The 15,279-nt window shown below is 39.8% G+C and overlaps 1 protein-coding gene across 9 annotated transcripts in view; it reads left to right on the top strand.

The window, feature by feature from the left end:
- The window catches only part of LOC119648125, a 51,971-nt gene extending 44,361 nt beyond the window's left edge, over positions 1 to 7,610 (top strand). For 7 of the 9 annotated variants that reach the window (XR_005249022.1, XR_005249028.1, XR_005249026.1 and 4 more), the window contains one exon: positions 7,295 to 7,610. Coding sequence is in view for 4 of the 9 variants with exons in the window: in XM_038049707.1 (XP_037905635.1) it covers positions 7,295 to 7,477 (183 nt within the window). In the remaining 5 variants the exon portion in view is untranslated. Of the gene's footprint in view, positions 1 to 3,710; positions 4,131 to 4,266; positions 4,577 to 7,294 lie in introns of those variants that run through there. The other 2 variants (XR_005249027.1, XM_038049662.1) reach the window with 2 other exon arrangements.
- The last annotated feature ends 7,669 nt before the right edge of the window (positions 7,611 to 15,279 follow it).

The raw sequence follows: 15,279 nt of genomic DNA, 5'->3' as shown, positions 1-15,279 counted from the left end.
AAGCTTCATTTTTTGGCTGACTAAGAAACCTATTCCTGTTACATCAGCCCTATATTGGGACATGGTATCGGCTAGCTGCTTGCAGCTTCATCTCTGTACAGGGAGTGGACGTTCCATGAGAAAATGCGCAAATCGTTATTCCTTGGTCGTTGCCGGGTTCGTCGTTGTGTTATCCGTCCAGTCCGAGGCTCCTGTTATGGTTGGTAACAAGTTGTTTTCGGTGTAGGGTTGTCAGCCCTACCCAACCTCCAACCTGGAGGACCAGTTGGTACAATTTGTGCCGGTTTGTGCGGGAGACTCGTCTTCATCCTTCTCCGACTGCAGCTTTTCGTTAAGAAAGAGCTCCTCGCGGTCACCACCTGGAGGTGAAGATAGGGTTTGGCAGTAGAGCTGTTGGTGTTGGTTCAGCAGGCGTTTTCCAGGTTTTATGCTCCATCATAGGTACCAATCCACGTTTCGCCCTGGAACCTATACTACCCTTTAATCAGCCTAAATGCGCCGAAGTAATGCCAATAATACTAAAATCGGACAATCTTGTCACAGGGCAGACAGGACAAAGAATGAAGCGGAGTGTGGAAGAGGCATTTTCTTGGTGATACGAAAGATACACGGTGCAATTTGGACGTACCTATCACACTTCGAATGTTGCACTCTGGATCATAGTAGAGCAGTTCAACCCAAAGTATGAACTCTCTCTCTCTCTCTCTAGATATTGTGGCATTGATACACACCGTTGGAAACACACGAATTTATCTGTATCACGCAGCCAAATGCCTCTGCTTCTAAAGGGACAATGTAGGTAAGGCTAGATTTTTCCACGGTGTTTCTTCATGAGCAGCCCGGTGGCGTGCTGAACAGTTGTTTATAAACCAGAAATGGAAAACGTTAATTTCAAAGATTTCGCAAAATTGGACACATTCCAAAAAGTTCATGATAGGGAATAACAACCGGACGGCAGTTTGAGCACTCTGCTGGACTAGGTTTTTCGTATTGGTGCTTAAATGAAGCACTTGGCAAATAAATGGTGTTTTATTCTCGTGTGTGAGTTGATTGAAAAACTCACGTAACCAGAGTTTAGTGTCCTTACCTTTTTGCTCAAAAATAACGCTGTCATCGGCTTTTAGTAAGTCGATGCAGATCTTTTTTTTCGCTGAACAATAAGAACAGCACAGGCGGCTGAACACTCACTGGTAATAAGTGCTCCAAGCCGATGAAAAAGTAGGTCTGGATAAGGTGATATGCTTTTCAGAGTAATATAGGGTGGGTGATCACAAATTACAAGGATTTAACTCTACTACTTTACCATATGAGTTGGGTCATCAAAATATATGCTAAAGCAGCACATGCACAAGAAACTTCCTGCAAAGTGAGCATCTCAGGGAAGGTGTATCGTCAACAGTTGGACATAAAAATAGCCTCGTTTGAGGGAGCAAACAATTGCCTGCGGAGTGGAAGAGAGCAATTAAAAAAGAATGACTTCATTGAGAGAAAGTGACATAATTTTTACGAACTCGAGCAAAAGCGATTCCGATCCAAAACAATGCAATCAGAAAAATAATTACTAGATCCAGTCACGTCCTGCTGCGAAATGGAGTGCAACCATCAAAGCAATAATCAGCTTCATCATATCAATGATGCAACAAATGTTATCCGATCTGGGCCTGCTTTATTAAGGAACTCCAGACATCACGGTTTTGCACCGAGGTCCACCAATTCGGTGTTCCTAAAAACTGTCTGCCGCCCTGGCCTACGCCATTAGCGCTTCTGCGGCAGAATCCCTTATATACTTTCCGCTCTTCACAACCGATCGAGTCGGATTTTATTCACACTTGTTGGTAAAACTTTCGCGCTTGGTGGGGTTGTTTCTTGTACTTCTTGAGTTCACAGACTTGTTGGCTCTCCCAGGTTTCCTTTTTCTGTCTGTGCAGTCGCTTCTCTACTCTGCGTGTGCCCCCGTTTTTTGAGAGTGCAGCATTGCTTGTTATGCAGAATTCTCCCGTTCTATTGCTAGTTTATATTCACCGTTAAACCAGCCGTTCCGACTTTTTTGTGACAGGGGCTAAGTATCTTTGTGGCCGTATCAATATATTATATAAGGTTCTTCAAGTGGTTGTGAGCGCTGCGGCTATTGCGGCATCCATTTTCCAATGATATATGTAGGTATTACGGAGGGCTTTGTTGTGGATGGCTTCAGTATTGACTTTCAACTGATTGACAGAGAGGATTTTAGGTGGTGTTGTAATTCAGTCAACACGTGGTCAATTCGGTTGGAAGTGTCCTTTTGAAGAGGTGTAAGTTTGTTTCTTGACCACTTTCCGCACAAACCAGGTACTTCGAACAAGCATTTCGTGTGATACTGCTAATTGAATAATAAGTAGTCCGTTTTCATTGGTGTTTTTATGTAAGCTATGGGAGTTAATTTATCGGCTGAATACGGGCTCTTTCCCTCCTTGGCTGTTAAAATCTCCATCTCCTTCGTTCTACTGCAGCGTTGAAGGTGTAACGATATTAGATCAGCCTTATATTGGGACAGGATATCGGCTTGCTGTTTGGCAGCTTCTTTTCGGTATAGAGAGCGCATGTTCCATGAGAAAATGCGCATATTGTTTGTCCGTTTTCATTACCGAGCCCGTCGTTATAGAATCCGTCCAGTCCGAGGCTCCTTTCATGGCTCTTTAAATTTGGTTTACCATGTAGGGCTGTCAGTCCTACCTAACCCGCAATCAGGAGGACCAGTTTTTCATAAAAAAGGAACTCGGATGGATCACCATGTGGAAGTGGAGATAGGGGATGATAATCAGCATAGAAACGGAGAAATGAATGCTTCTTATTCAATTCGATATATCCAATATATTTCGTCATATATGATACCATTTATGAAAAGTGACTCCACAGATGTTTTAATGGAAGGAACAAAAACAATTCGGGAAACCGGAAGCTAGACGCTTCAGGTATGAAAGGTTTTGTGTATTTTTTATATAAGGACATTTGATTGTGTATTTGCCCCATTTGTATGTAACACGTAATCTAATTACTAACTTTATATGAACAGATATCGGTATGGAAGGTATTTCGGAGCGTGGCACCATATAGTACTCGCCTCTTAATTTTTTCAGATTTTTCGGTTGGGTAGTTCCTGAGAATGGGTCCGATGATCACTTCCCACTCCTCGCACACGCACACACCTTTCCAACAAATGTCAAAGCTAAAGTACTAATCGAGACCTTTTATTTAATACTCCACATGACTATATTTGGTGAAAAAAATGTAAACTCTCCTTAAATTCGACGTAAAAGCATGCACCTCACTCTATACGCGAGCGCTCACAGTTCCCACCTATTTGAATTGACACAGGCGCTAAAATGGTGGAATAAACGATTCAGGAATTACATTTTGGGTTAGTACTGCAAAACCAGCGAAGCGGATCTCAGATTCTTGTTTGTATTTACGAGAAGAAAAAGACTAAAGCTCTGAAGGATTTTTGTAGGATGCTGAGAGAAAAATTCAAGATTACTTCAACATCAGTCGACTGCTTCTTGGAATTGATAGAACGAGCCGGAAATGTCATCGACATACATGGATGAAGAAGATGCTGATATTCTGACGAAGCCACTACCAAAACCGCAACTAAAGCTCTACTCATACCTACCAGGACGTAACGTGTCAGACACAGCGTAGACAAAATTAAGCATACTTACCAGAACGTTCTGTGTCCGATACAAAAGTATTTCTTCATAAATTCGCTATGCATCATATCACTATGAAAGAATATTTTTGTGTCTGACTGTCCACTTTGTTGTCCATTAGTCTGTCTGGAATGATAATCTTTGCTGCAAATTGTTCACTGATCAGCATCATAGCAGGTGGGCAATTGTTGACAATATGGATTCTGTAATCTCCTTAGTTATATAGGAAGCAATAGCATGTTTTTGTCACCTCAGTCAGCCAGTATGTAGGTTTATCGTTAACGTAAAAATTGCATTGTTGTGCACGTCCCGCTTCAAATAGTACTCTGACGCTGGATATTGTTAGCCTGGATCACCAGAATCCATTTTCCACCAAAAGTTGCCTCCTAAAATGAAAGAGCTTCCAATAAATTGGAAGAGTCGAGCGAAGTCTTCCTTTTTAAGGTGTGCGTGAAACAAAACATTATTAACATCGATTCAATATCTGCCCGTCCATCTGTCATACCTGATTTACTCGGAAACGGACGAACTAATTGTCACCAAATTTGGTGAAAACATGTGGTGCATGTGTCCGTTTACATGCAGCAAGTGGCATCATTTTGCGTTGGGATTAAGGGGAGCTTGTCATATATGCAAAAGGGAAGTAATTGTTTTTTCATAGAATATATTCATGTGGAGTAACAACTGAAAGGACTCGATTAGCATTTTTCGAAACTAATCTTATTTTTGATATTGGGTGAAACACAAAGGGGTGACGACTCAAAATGTGTGCCCCGAAAAGTGATATAGGTCTCAGGTACTGCATGTGCAGCCTGCCAACTTTTTGGTTCCTTTCGTGCAATGAACACAAATCACGTTACTCTGTGAACAACACAACACCATTTGCTAAGATAAATCTAAACAAGTCGGAATACCGGAAGCTCGCGCTTCGGATATAAAGGTTTTGTGTTCATCTTATGTAAAAAATTTCAACACACATTTTTCTATCCGTATATAGCTACAAATCCAACATAATCCTCCATATATTTCCAAACTACGAGACATACGTACGTAGATATTACGCTCACCCTAAACAAACAAACTGCCTGTCTCCCAATACTGTACACATATATGTACGTATATAAATTGATCGTACCCATATTTCCGATATACTTCTTATATCTATTTGAATTAGGCACTACCCGCAAAGTTCATTAGCACACATATATTATGTACCTACATTCACACATGTCTGGTTGACAGATAACTAAAAAACTAAAACAAAATAATTCTCTGCGACCCAATTCATAAGAACTCATTTCATTGTGGTATTGACGAACTGATATGTGATGATGACGTCATCAATGTTGTAGAGTGCACGAAATTCACAAAAAATTGTGAAGTTTCACCTCCTATAACTTCGTTAATAATAGTTCGATTTTCTTCAAACTTAACCAGACTGTGCACTATGTTCTTCTTTACACTTACGTACTTCTGGGATGAAGGGGGGTGCCGGGTAAATTTCTAAATTGTGGAAATATACTATTATTAACTTTATTTGTGCAGATATCGGAACCGGATATATTTTGAGGCCTAGATTTCGTGGAGATGCACAACTGTGATTTTTTTCAGATTTTTCGGTTGGATAGGTTCTGAGAACGAGACCTGTTACACTTTTTGGGGGTTATATTTTGAGCCCTCACTACCCTATGTTTCAACCAATATCAAATATTGAACCAGTTTGGGAAAGTACTATTTGAGATCTTTCATTTGATACCCCACATGGCTACATTCTGTGAAAAAAAAATTTGCACCCTTCATTCACATGTATGGCGAGCCCCCCTTAAACTTAACATAAGATGGCGCCACTTACTGCATGTAAAGGGAACACCAGATTACATACTCTCACCAATTTTCGTGATAATCGGTCCAGCCGTTTCCGAATAAATCGGGTGTGACAGACAGACAGACGGACAGACAGACACCGTCTCGATTCTAATAAGGTTTTGTTTCACACAAAACCTTAAAAACAGTATATATATGTATTTAGGGTGGTTAGCGTCAAAGTGGAATTCAATTATGATTTTTATTTACATGTTTAATTCCTTATCAGTTATTTTCGATTCACATATGTCCGCCATTTTTAAAGTTTTGTGTAAAGTAAAACCCTATTAAAATCGGTTTAGTGTCTGGTTGTCTGGCACATGCACTCTACTCCATTCAAACGAAATTTAATGAAAATTTGGGGATTATTCCAAGCATGGAGTCATATAAATTTAGGTGGAGTTTAAAGAGGGACTCCCCATACATGCAAAGCGGGGATGTAAACCTTTTTTTTACCTAATGTGGGGTATCAAATGACAGGTCCTAATTACTACTTTCACAAATAGATTTTAGTTTTTATGCAAACTGCAAATGGGTGAGTGAGGGATTAAAATGTGCAAACTTAAAGTGAGACTGGGGGTCATTTTCGGAAACTGCCCAAACCAAAATTCTGACAAAAAAATTAGAATGGTGCTTTCATATGAAATCTAGGCCTGAAAATGTGTCCCATTCCAATATCTGTTCCAATAAACTTAATAATAGTGTGTTACTAACTTTTTTAAAATGTCCGGCAAATCCCGCTTAAAGTCATCCTAGGAGTACCATCAGCATAGAGAATAGTATGGCGCATTATACTGCAAAGTTTCGTGGAAATCCGCCTTATACAATAGCGTTCAAACTTATCAATTCCCGTGTAAAGGTCGTCTTTTCGGCTTTTTTTAAAATTTTTTTGTGAAGAACTGGTTAAAGATAAAAATACGAATTTTTCACCATAGATTTATTAATATCTTGAGCGTAAATAGTAATTTATCTAGCCCGATCGCATAGTTGCTTATTGAAATGCAGGGCAATTTTTACACCCATCTCCAAAAAAAGGTGTTTTCCTGCTGCCACGCTAGAGGGCGATGTGATCATCTTAAAGAAAAAAAGTAAACGGCATTTATTGCACAGACTTAATTACAGTCCGCAAACTAGGGTTACTTAAACATTTTAAAAGTTAAATTTTTGGTGCCGTGTTAAACTTCTTTTTTGTTAATTTTGGTGTATTTTCATGGCTTCTTCATAAAACCTTAACTGATCATTAACCTGCTATACCTGCTATACCTAATCCTTAGGTTTCTTGAAGAAACACATGTACACCCTTGGCTTCAATTTTTGTCCTTTTAGCGAAGTCATTCGGGCCGATAAATAGGAGCTTTATTACGGCGATCGACTTAAGTCTGGCATGTGACTTATCACGTGTTTAACACTATAATTTCCGAACGACTCCGAATATCAAAACATCACTTTGCCCATATATTCTACACTATATCTAGATACAATTGATGCCAAAAAAAGAATTCGATCCGACAACGGGATGACCCCCTTAAACCATGCAAATCAGATGCTGGTGCCACAATTAACGAAAATAATTTACATACGGGTGAAATTATAAAGTCGCATACATGAAGAAGCTACTTTCTCCCAGTCCTTTTTAACTTAAAATCGGTTTACTGTCTGTCTGGCTTTTTTTAATTACCTTTTCCTACTTTTTATTAAAAAAATGTCATTCAAAACTTAATTATTGTCTATATTTCTTTTTTCAGGAACAATTAAATGTTCGAAGTTCAGGAATGGGATTGCCTTACCATTATAAAAACTCCCCCGGACAGTGGAGAAAGGAGATCTGCCTGAGAGATGTGAGTTGCACTTGGCTTTCATTAGAAGTCTTCTTGAAAAAACGAAGGAAGACCGTGAGAACGAGGAGAAGCAACAGAGCGAGAGAATAGGAAAATCGAGTTTCCGGGCAATTAAATCACCTTTTTGTAATAAATTATTATTGTTAATCTTGTAGACTATTAACAATTATAAATCAGAGTATTTTTGAACTGAGAGAAATAAAACAAAATTGTGCAACTGGCAGTCTAATGTGTTTTGATGTTATTGCCAAAACAATTTCCTATCGCTTCGGATGGTCAAGTGAGTTGCTCCTTACTTCGCATTTAAAGTAAATTTTCATGAAAGAAAAGTTCACTTGCTTCAAAACATTTTATTGTCTTTTCTATCAACGCGGAAAAGGCAGCAAAGTCTCGGAAAAATCCGCTAAAAAGTCGGTCGCCACATCGGGGTGAGTATTGAAAGTTTTTGACGTAAGGCGGTTCTGTACATCAGAAGTCTTTTAAAATAACGCAAAGAATGCAAAGTTTTGCATAAATCAATAAGTAGCGGTTCTGAGAAAAGAAAACTCCTTTATACTTCATTATGTTAAATGAGATCTCCTCCCTCAGTGTCCCTGGGAGTGCTGACATTTTCCACATGTACCCAAGGCAACAACACATATACAACTTTTTTCAAATCTATTTTTATTAAGTGGATTTCCTCGAATATGGTTTTGACCAGCTGGCCACGCTGTTGAGAATTCTCCGAATTGGTTTGAACTTTGACTTTGTTACGATGGGAGTACGGCTGTTACATCACCTTGGCACCAACACGGACACCAAGGCTATCAACCAGCCAAATTCCTCTGGTAGGTTTGCATCTGTTGGTGCTAACCTGAATGCTAGCAGTTTGGCGAGATGAGGGCCGGGGTTCTTGAAGCAACAGCATTATCTCCCTGTCGAATATAGATTTTCTCATGTGCCTTGACTCAAATGACAAATATCTAAACCCAGCTGGGGGAAGCTCGAGGCGGGTTGATATCACCGAAATTTTTTTTCACAAACTGCTTATCATGATTCAGTGGCCCCTGTCTTCATTCCTTCTTCATGGGGAGCCCGATGACACGGTGGCTATGCGTACCACCACCACCACATTCTAATTGTTCCCCCTGCCGCTATACAGATGGGAGGACTGATGCCCCCAGGGAGAGGTCAGTTCAGTTCATAATTATTTAGAGTTGTGTTTCTCAATACAATTAAACAATGAAATATTGAGTATGAGTTGTGAATTTTTTTAACAAAATATGGTCATGTGTGGTATTCAATGAAAAAGCTCCATTAGTGCTTTTTGAAACTGATATTGTGAAACGGGTCTCATCCTCAGAACCTATCCAACCGAAAAATCTTTAAAAAAATCACAGTGATGCATCAACACGAAATTTAGGCCTCAAAATTTATCCCATTCCAATATCTGCACGAATAAAGTTAATAATGGTATATTACCATATTTTGCAAATTTACCCAAGAGCCTCCTTATGTTCATCCTAGAAAGCATCAGTTTAGACGAAAGTATAGGACATAATTATTGAAAGCCAAAGCATTGCATTTCACGTTAATTTGTCGCAAACGGATGGGTGTATGAAGTCCTCGTTATATAGGTAGAGACATTTTCGCTTTTCTTTTTTGGCTTTTTTTAGTTATTTGAATATCAGTATCAATGCTAATAGGCAAAGTTTGTTTGTTTAGGCTGAGCACAATATTTATGTCTTTAATATGTATGTACATATGTTTTGTTTGACAATATATGATGGAATATTTTGCATTCTTAGCTATGTATCATGAACACAAAACTTTTAGACCTGAAGCGTCGAGCTTAGTAATCCAAAATGATTAAATATTTGAAATAACATTCTTTGGAGAAAGAACTATTTGATTATTTTGGAAAATAACGCGGGGCATGACTATTTTAAGACTTGAATACTTAATATGAGATTTTTTTGCAAATGAAGAGACAGAAGCTTATAGAAACAAGTCGGGACACCGGAAGCTAGACGCTTCAGGTATGAAAGGTTTTGTGTATTTCATTTATAAAGAGATTTGAGAATGGATTTGTCCCATTAGCATGTAGCACGTAAAATATGCATATATAATGTGAAAATAGCCACTTTCAAGTGATATTGACATTCATAGTCTTGAATTTGCAGAGGAGCGACAGTTTTAACCTAGTATAACTTTGTTAGTAATAGCGCGATTTTCACCAAATTTGACAGGATCATGCTCTATATTGTAGCCTACATTGCTGCAAGATTCGTGATTCTAAGGTGAAGTTAAGGGGGGTTTTCCTGTCAATTGCTAAAAATTATAGTAATATACTATTATTAACCTTATTTGAACAGGTATCGGTATGGAGGGTATTTCGGAGCCTAGGCACCATATAGTGGCAGCCCCCTGATAATTTGATACCCCACATGACTATATTTGATGAAAAAAAAATTTACACCCCCCTTTTGCATGTATGGGGACCCCCCTTAAATTCGTCGTAAAAGGATGTAACTCATTATATGCGTTAATTGCGACAATTGTCCGGATAGCTGAGTGGTTAGAGCACAAGGCGGTCGTACGGAAGGTTGCGGTTCAAACCTTAGTGGTGGCAGTGGGATTTGTATCGTGATTTGAAGTTGGATACCAGTCGACTCAGCTGTGAATCAGTACCTGAGTCAAATCAGGGTAATAATCTCGGGTGAGCGCAATGCTGACCACATTGTCTCCTAAAGTGTACTGTAGCGTAACCGATACGGTTTTGAATGAAGTGCTCTAACTCACTTCAAGGTCCTGATCCAAAACGGATTGTTGCGCCAACGATTATTATTATTATTAATGGTAATTCTCCATTTCTTCCACACTTCGATTATGCACCTTGTTGATTGCTTTTTGTCCAACTTTTTGAAGACAGTGTGCGATTATTATATATGTTATATAATATTTGTCAGGATATAATACATACAGATTTTTGTTTATCATTATACAAAAGGGTGCGCTTTTCTAAAAATGAGTACGGTTTCCGCTGGGTTTTTTTGGGGAAGTTTGACCAATGAATGTGAGAATTCGATAGGTTCAAATCTCAAGATATGTGGGGTGAGGCCTTTGCGTTGGCACACTTGTGAGTGAGTTGAGTTCTGTATATCGTATTATAAAAAATAGGTAGCCACAATTATTCAGTTTCGTATTAACAATACTCGTCCTGAAGCTAAGATTAGAGAAAGAGATAAACAAAGTAAGTTAAGTTATTCCACTATGCAAAATCCTACCTGGTATCTTCTGGTAGCGGGTTCTACGTCATCCTGACCGTAAGAACCCATTGAATGTCGTTAAAAAAATCTCGAAGCGGAGATGTTGCGCTGGACCTGTGTTATGCACTATAAGATTACGACCGAAATGAGTATATCCTGGATTGATACGGTGTTACACCTATTGAGGAGAATGTACCAAGAATGATATGGTCATGCAACCACGTTGATGAGAACTCGCTAGCTAAAATGGACTTGAACATCCTAGTTGATAGGAAACGCTCCTTGCCGGCCAAAGCAGTAACGAATTGATACACTAATGCTGATTTAAGAAACTCTCGACTCTCCGAACCAATCTATAATCGAGAAAATCGGTGAACTTCTATCTAGACACGCCGACTCCGTTACCGAAAGGAACAAAGGCTAAAGAGGAATGAAAAGTAGTGTCAACTATTCGGCAGCCCCGAGTTTCCATTTTACCTTTCTTGTTGAGACGTTTTTTTGGTGAATCAGAACACACCGAACTCTTGTGTCAACAAGAACTTTACATAGGAAATAAACTTCTCGAGAAATTTAATTGAACTTTTTAGAACATAGAGCGACTCACAGCATTGTTCGTTTTTCCGTTGTAATTGCGATCTATTACTGAAAACATGAAAATGTTTCGAATTTTTAGAGATATTTAAATCAACCAAACTAGAAAGGAATAGAAGCATTAAAATAATTTAATTAAAGTTTGCTTTTATATGAATTTCATGAATGGATGAATTTCTTTTTACACGAATTGTTTTAACACTATTCTGAGGACTTCCTAGTCTGCGATGGAAACCAAGCTAAAAAACGGACAATTCTTTTATAATTTGTTTTATTCTACTACTACTCACAAATTATATAATTTAATATCGTTCTCAACTTAGTTTAATGTAAAAATATAAGAACAAATTGAAATTGGAATCAAATGTCACGAAAACGCTTCGATACCAAAGATACGTATTATGTCGATTATTTGTGCATTTTCTCATGGAACAGACATGTACAGAGATGAAGCTGCCGAGCAGCTAGCCGATGCCTCGTCCCAATATAGGGCTGATGTAACAGCGTTACAGGAGATGCGTTGGACAGGGACCGGTTTCCTGGAGAAGGGTCACTACACCATATATTATAGTGGTCCAGTAAACCATGTGCTCGGAGTAGGTTTCTTAGTCAGCCAAAAAATGAAACCTGCTGTTATCGGCTTTGAAAACATAAGCGAACGGCTATGCACTCTACGCTTGTGAGGCAAATTTAGAAACATAAGCCTCATTAACGTTCACGCCCCTACAGACGAGAATGCAGAGTTGGAGAAGGATACCTTCTACGAGGCAGTAGAACGAACCCTCATTATACTTGTTGATTTTAACAGCCAAGTTGGGAAGGAGCCCGTACTCAGGCGATACGTTGGCTCCCATAACTTACACCAAAATACAAATGATACCGGACTGCGGATTATTCAATTAGCAGTGTCATACGAAATGGTTGTTGGAAGTACCTGGTTTGCGCGGAAAGCGGTCCACAAACATACATGGGCCTCTCCACACGGGACCACTTTCAAGCAAATTGACCACGTGTCGATCGAACGCCACCACCTCTCAGCCTTGATGAATGTCAGAAAATATAGGTGGGACAATATAGACTCGGATCACTATCTCGTTGGCATTGTGTTCCGAGCTCGAATAATAACACCACCCAGAATCTTTTTTGACAATCAGGTGAGAGTTAACACTGGAGCCATCCACTCACAGCCCTCCGCGACACCTATAAGAGGGGAATGGATGCCGTAATAACCGCAGTCAACAGAGGACCTGGAGATGAAGCATCAACAAATGATCTTCAGAACCATTGATACGGCCACAAAGATACTTGGCCCCAGCCGCAAAAAAAAAGTCGGAACGGCTGGTTTGACGATGAATGTAAGCTAGCAACGGAACGGAAGAATGCTGCATACCAAGTAATGTTGCATTCTCAAAGAACGTGGGCACGCGCAGAGGCTTACCACGAATTCCAGCGAGCGGAGAAGCGACTTCACAGGCGGAAAAAGTAAGCCTGGGAGAACCAACAGGTCTGTGAACTCGAAAACACCAGGCACGCCAGTTTCACCAACAAGTTAGCAGGATGAAGCTTTACATACCTCGATGCTCATCCTGCCGAGACAAAGAGGGAAATCTGATTTCCGACAGAATGGGCATATTGGAGCGATGGGTTAAGTACTTTGATGAGCTACTGAACAACCAGAATATTGGCGAGTTGGAGGTCCCACCAACTGAAGACGACGGACAAGTACTGCCACCACCAAGTGTAGAAGAAACAGTCCGTGCAATTCATTAGCTTAAAAATCAAAACAAACAAAATTCAAATTAAAAATCGTAAGCCGCCAGGAACCGATGGAATTACAGCCGAATTGGTTAAATATGGAGGCGACCAATTACACCAAGTGGTTCATCAACTTGCGCTCAAGGTGTGGGACAGCGAATCAATGCCTGACAACTGGCAACAAGGCGAGATATCACGCAGTGCAGCAATTATAGAGGTATCACGTTTGTGAGTACCATCTATAAGATTTTCTCCGCTATCTTGCTAGGCCGGATAGCCCCATCAAAGAGGCTTCACTCCAGGTAAATCAGCAACAGATCAGATTTCCTCTCTACGGCAACCGATGGAAAACTGTTGGAATATGGACAACAGTTGCACCATATATTCATCGACTTCAAAGCCGCCTATGATAGCATAGCCAGGGTAAAACTGTGCACGGCCATGAGAGAATTCGGTAGCCCGACGAAATTGATAAAACTGACTAGGCTAACCCTGACCAATGTGCGAGGCCAGATAAAAGCAGCAGGTTTACTCTCAACACCATTCGACATCAACAACGGTCTACGACAAGGGGATACCCTATCATGCGTCTTCTTTAACCTGGCCCTCGAGAAAATGATGCGTGATGCTGAGGTAAACGCAGGCCACCTAACTACTGGCCTATGCTCACGATATCGACATCATGGGAAGAGCGATCCGAGACGTACAAACTGCTTTCATCCAGATCGAGCAGGCGGCGCGAGATCGTGGGCTGCTCATCAATGAAGGCAAGACAAAATATATGGTGGCAACGTCAGCACCGAAAACCAACCAACTAACAACATCAAACCACATTGTTCAAACGGGAAGAATAAGCCAAAATTGCCTATTTCAGCTTACAAAAACTGTTCCGCTCGAAATCTCTCACCATAGGGTCAAAGCTCTTACTGTACAAGACAATGATCTTTCCAGTCCTCATATATTCCTCGGAGACTTGGGTTCTTAGCAAGAAGAATTGCGAACTCTTGGCCGCATTCGAGAGAAGAATCCTCCAAAGAATTTTTGGCCCCCTACATGAGGATGAGCGATTCCGCAGCCCACATAACGACGAAATCTATGAGTTGTGGATAACATCAGGCTGAATAGGTTACGGCGGGCGGGTCACTTAATCCGTATGGATGAGGATGATCCCACCCGGAAAGTCTATAAGGGCAATATCTATGGTAAAAAAAGAAGACGAGGCAGATCCTGCCTGAGATGGAGCGATAGCATAGGTCAGGACGCCAGACAGCTTTTAGAGATATCGAATTGGTGGACCTCGGCGCAAAACCGGGATGTCTGGAGTTCCTTATTAAGGCAGGCCTAGACCGAATGTGCCAAAAGCAAAGACTCTTTCATCCATAATAATGCCGAATTTACTGACATTATTGCATTGGCACGCACAATTGCTGTAGATGGACTCGATGATCTACCATCTGCAGATTTAGAGGAATTATTCGTTGATAAATGTTTGAGTGAAAATGAAATATGTAGACACTTGAGGCTTATCATGGAAGAGAAATTAGCGATAATGACCTACAAGATCTTCCTGTTTCAAACACAATTCTAAATCTTGATCTTGCGAGGAATTTAGTAAATCACATCCTGATAGGAACGAGCTGCGAAATTTCAACGTGAACTGAATTTGTTAATGGCATCTTACAGTGAACTTTATAATGGAGTATCACGAAATCAAACGCAACCTTTAATAACTTATTTTGTTCTAAGAACTGCTGAATTATCAACAATAGGAAATGGAAATGGTAATAGAGAGATAATTTCCCAAAACGACGAACAAAATAATCCCAGATAGCGGTGCTATTACAGTCACATGCGTTTGTTGTCGGAAACTGACGATGATTAAAAGTTTGTTATGTTATATTCATTTTACTTTTTTTATATTAATAAGTTTTCTGACAATTCATATTTTCCTTCATAATATATTTCATGCATCAAAATGTGTAAGAACGGAAGTGAACTCGAAGAATTTTTTAATATTAAAGTTGTTTCTTAAGGTTTGGAAGCAATCTAATATTTTTCCATTTAGCTAATGTTCAGTTAATGATCTTCAATGGCCTGGGACTGATCGTTTTCAAACAAATTTTCCCTTAGACTCTTAATATAAGAGTCAGCCGTCGTTCTCTTTTTCATACAGCTCCATACGTTCATTGTGTGGGTTCATTTGAATTTCGCTTACTACGCCAACGCGGACTGAAATCTGCCGATGGGTTTTACCTCAATTTCCTTGCGAATGTTGTTGCTTAAGGTTTTATTCTCTTT

Source organism: Hermetia illucens, chromosome 1 (genome assembly GCF_905115235.1).
Source record: "Hermetia illucens chromosome 1, iHerIll2.2.curated.20191125, whole genome shotgun sequence".
NCBI lineage: Eukaryota > Metazoa > Arthropoda > Insecta > Diptera > Stratiomyidae > Hermetia > Hermetia illucens.
This window is presented reverse-complemented; position numbering and strand designations above follow the sequence as displayed.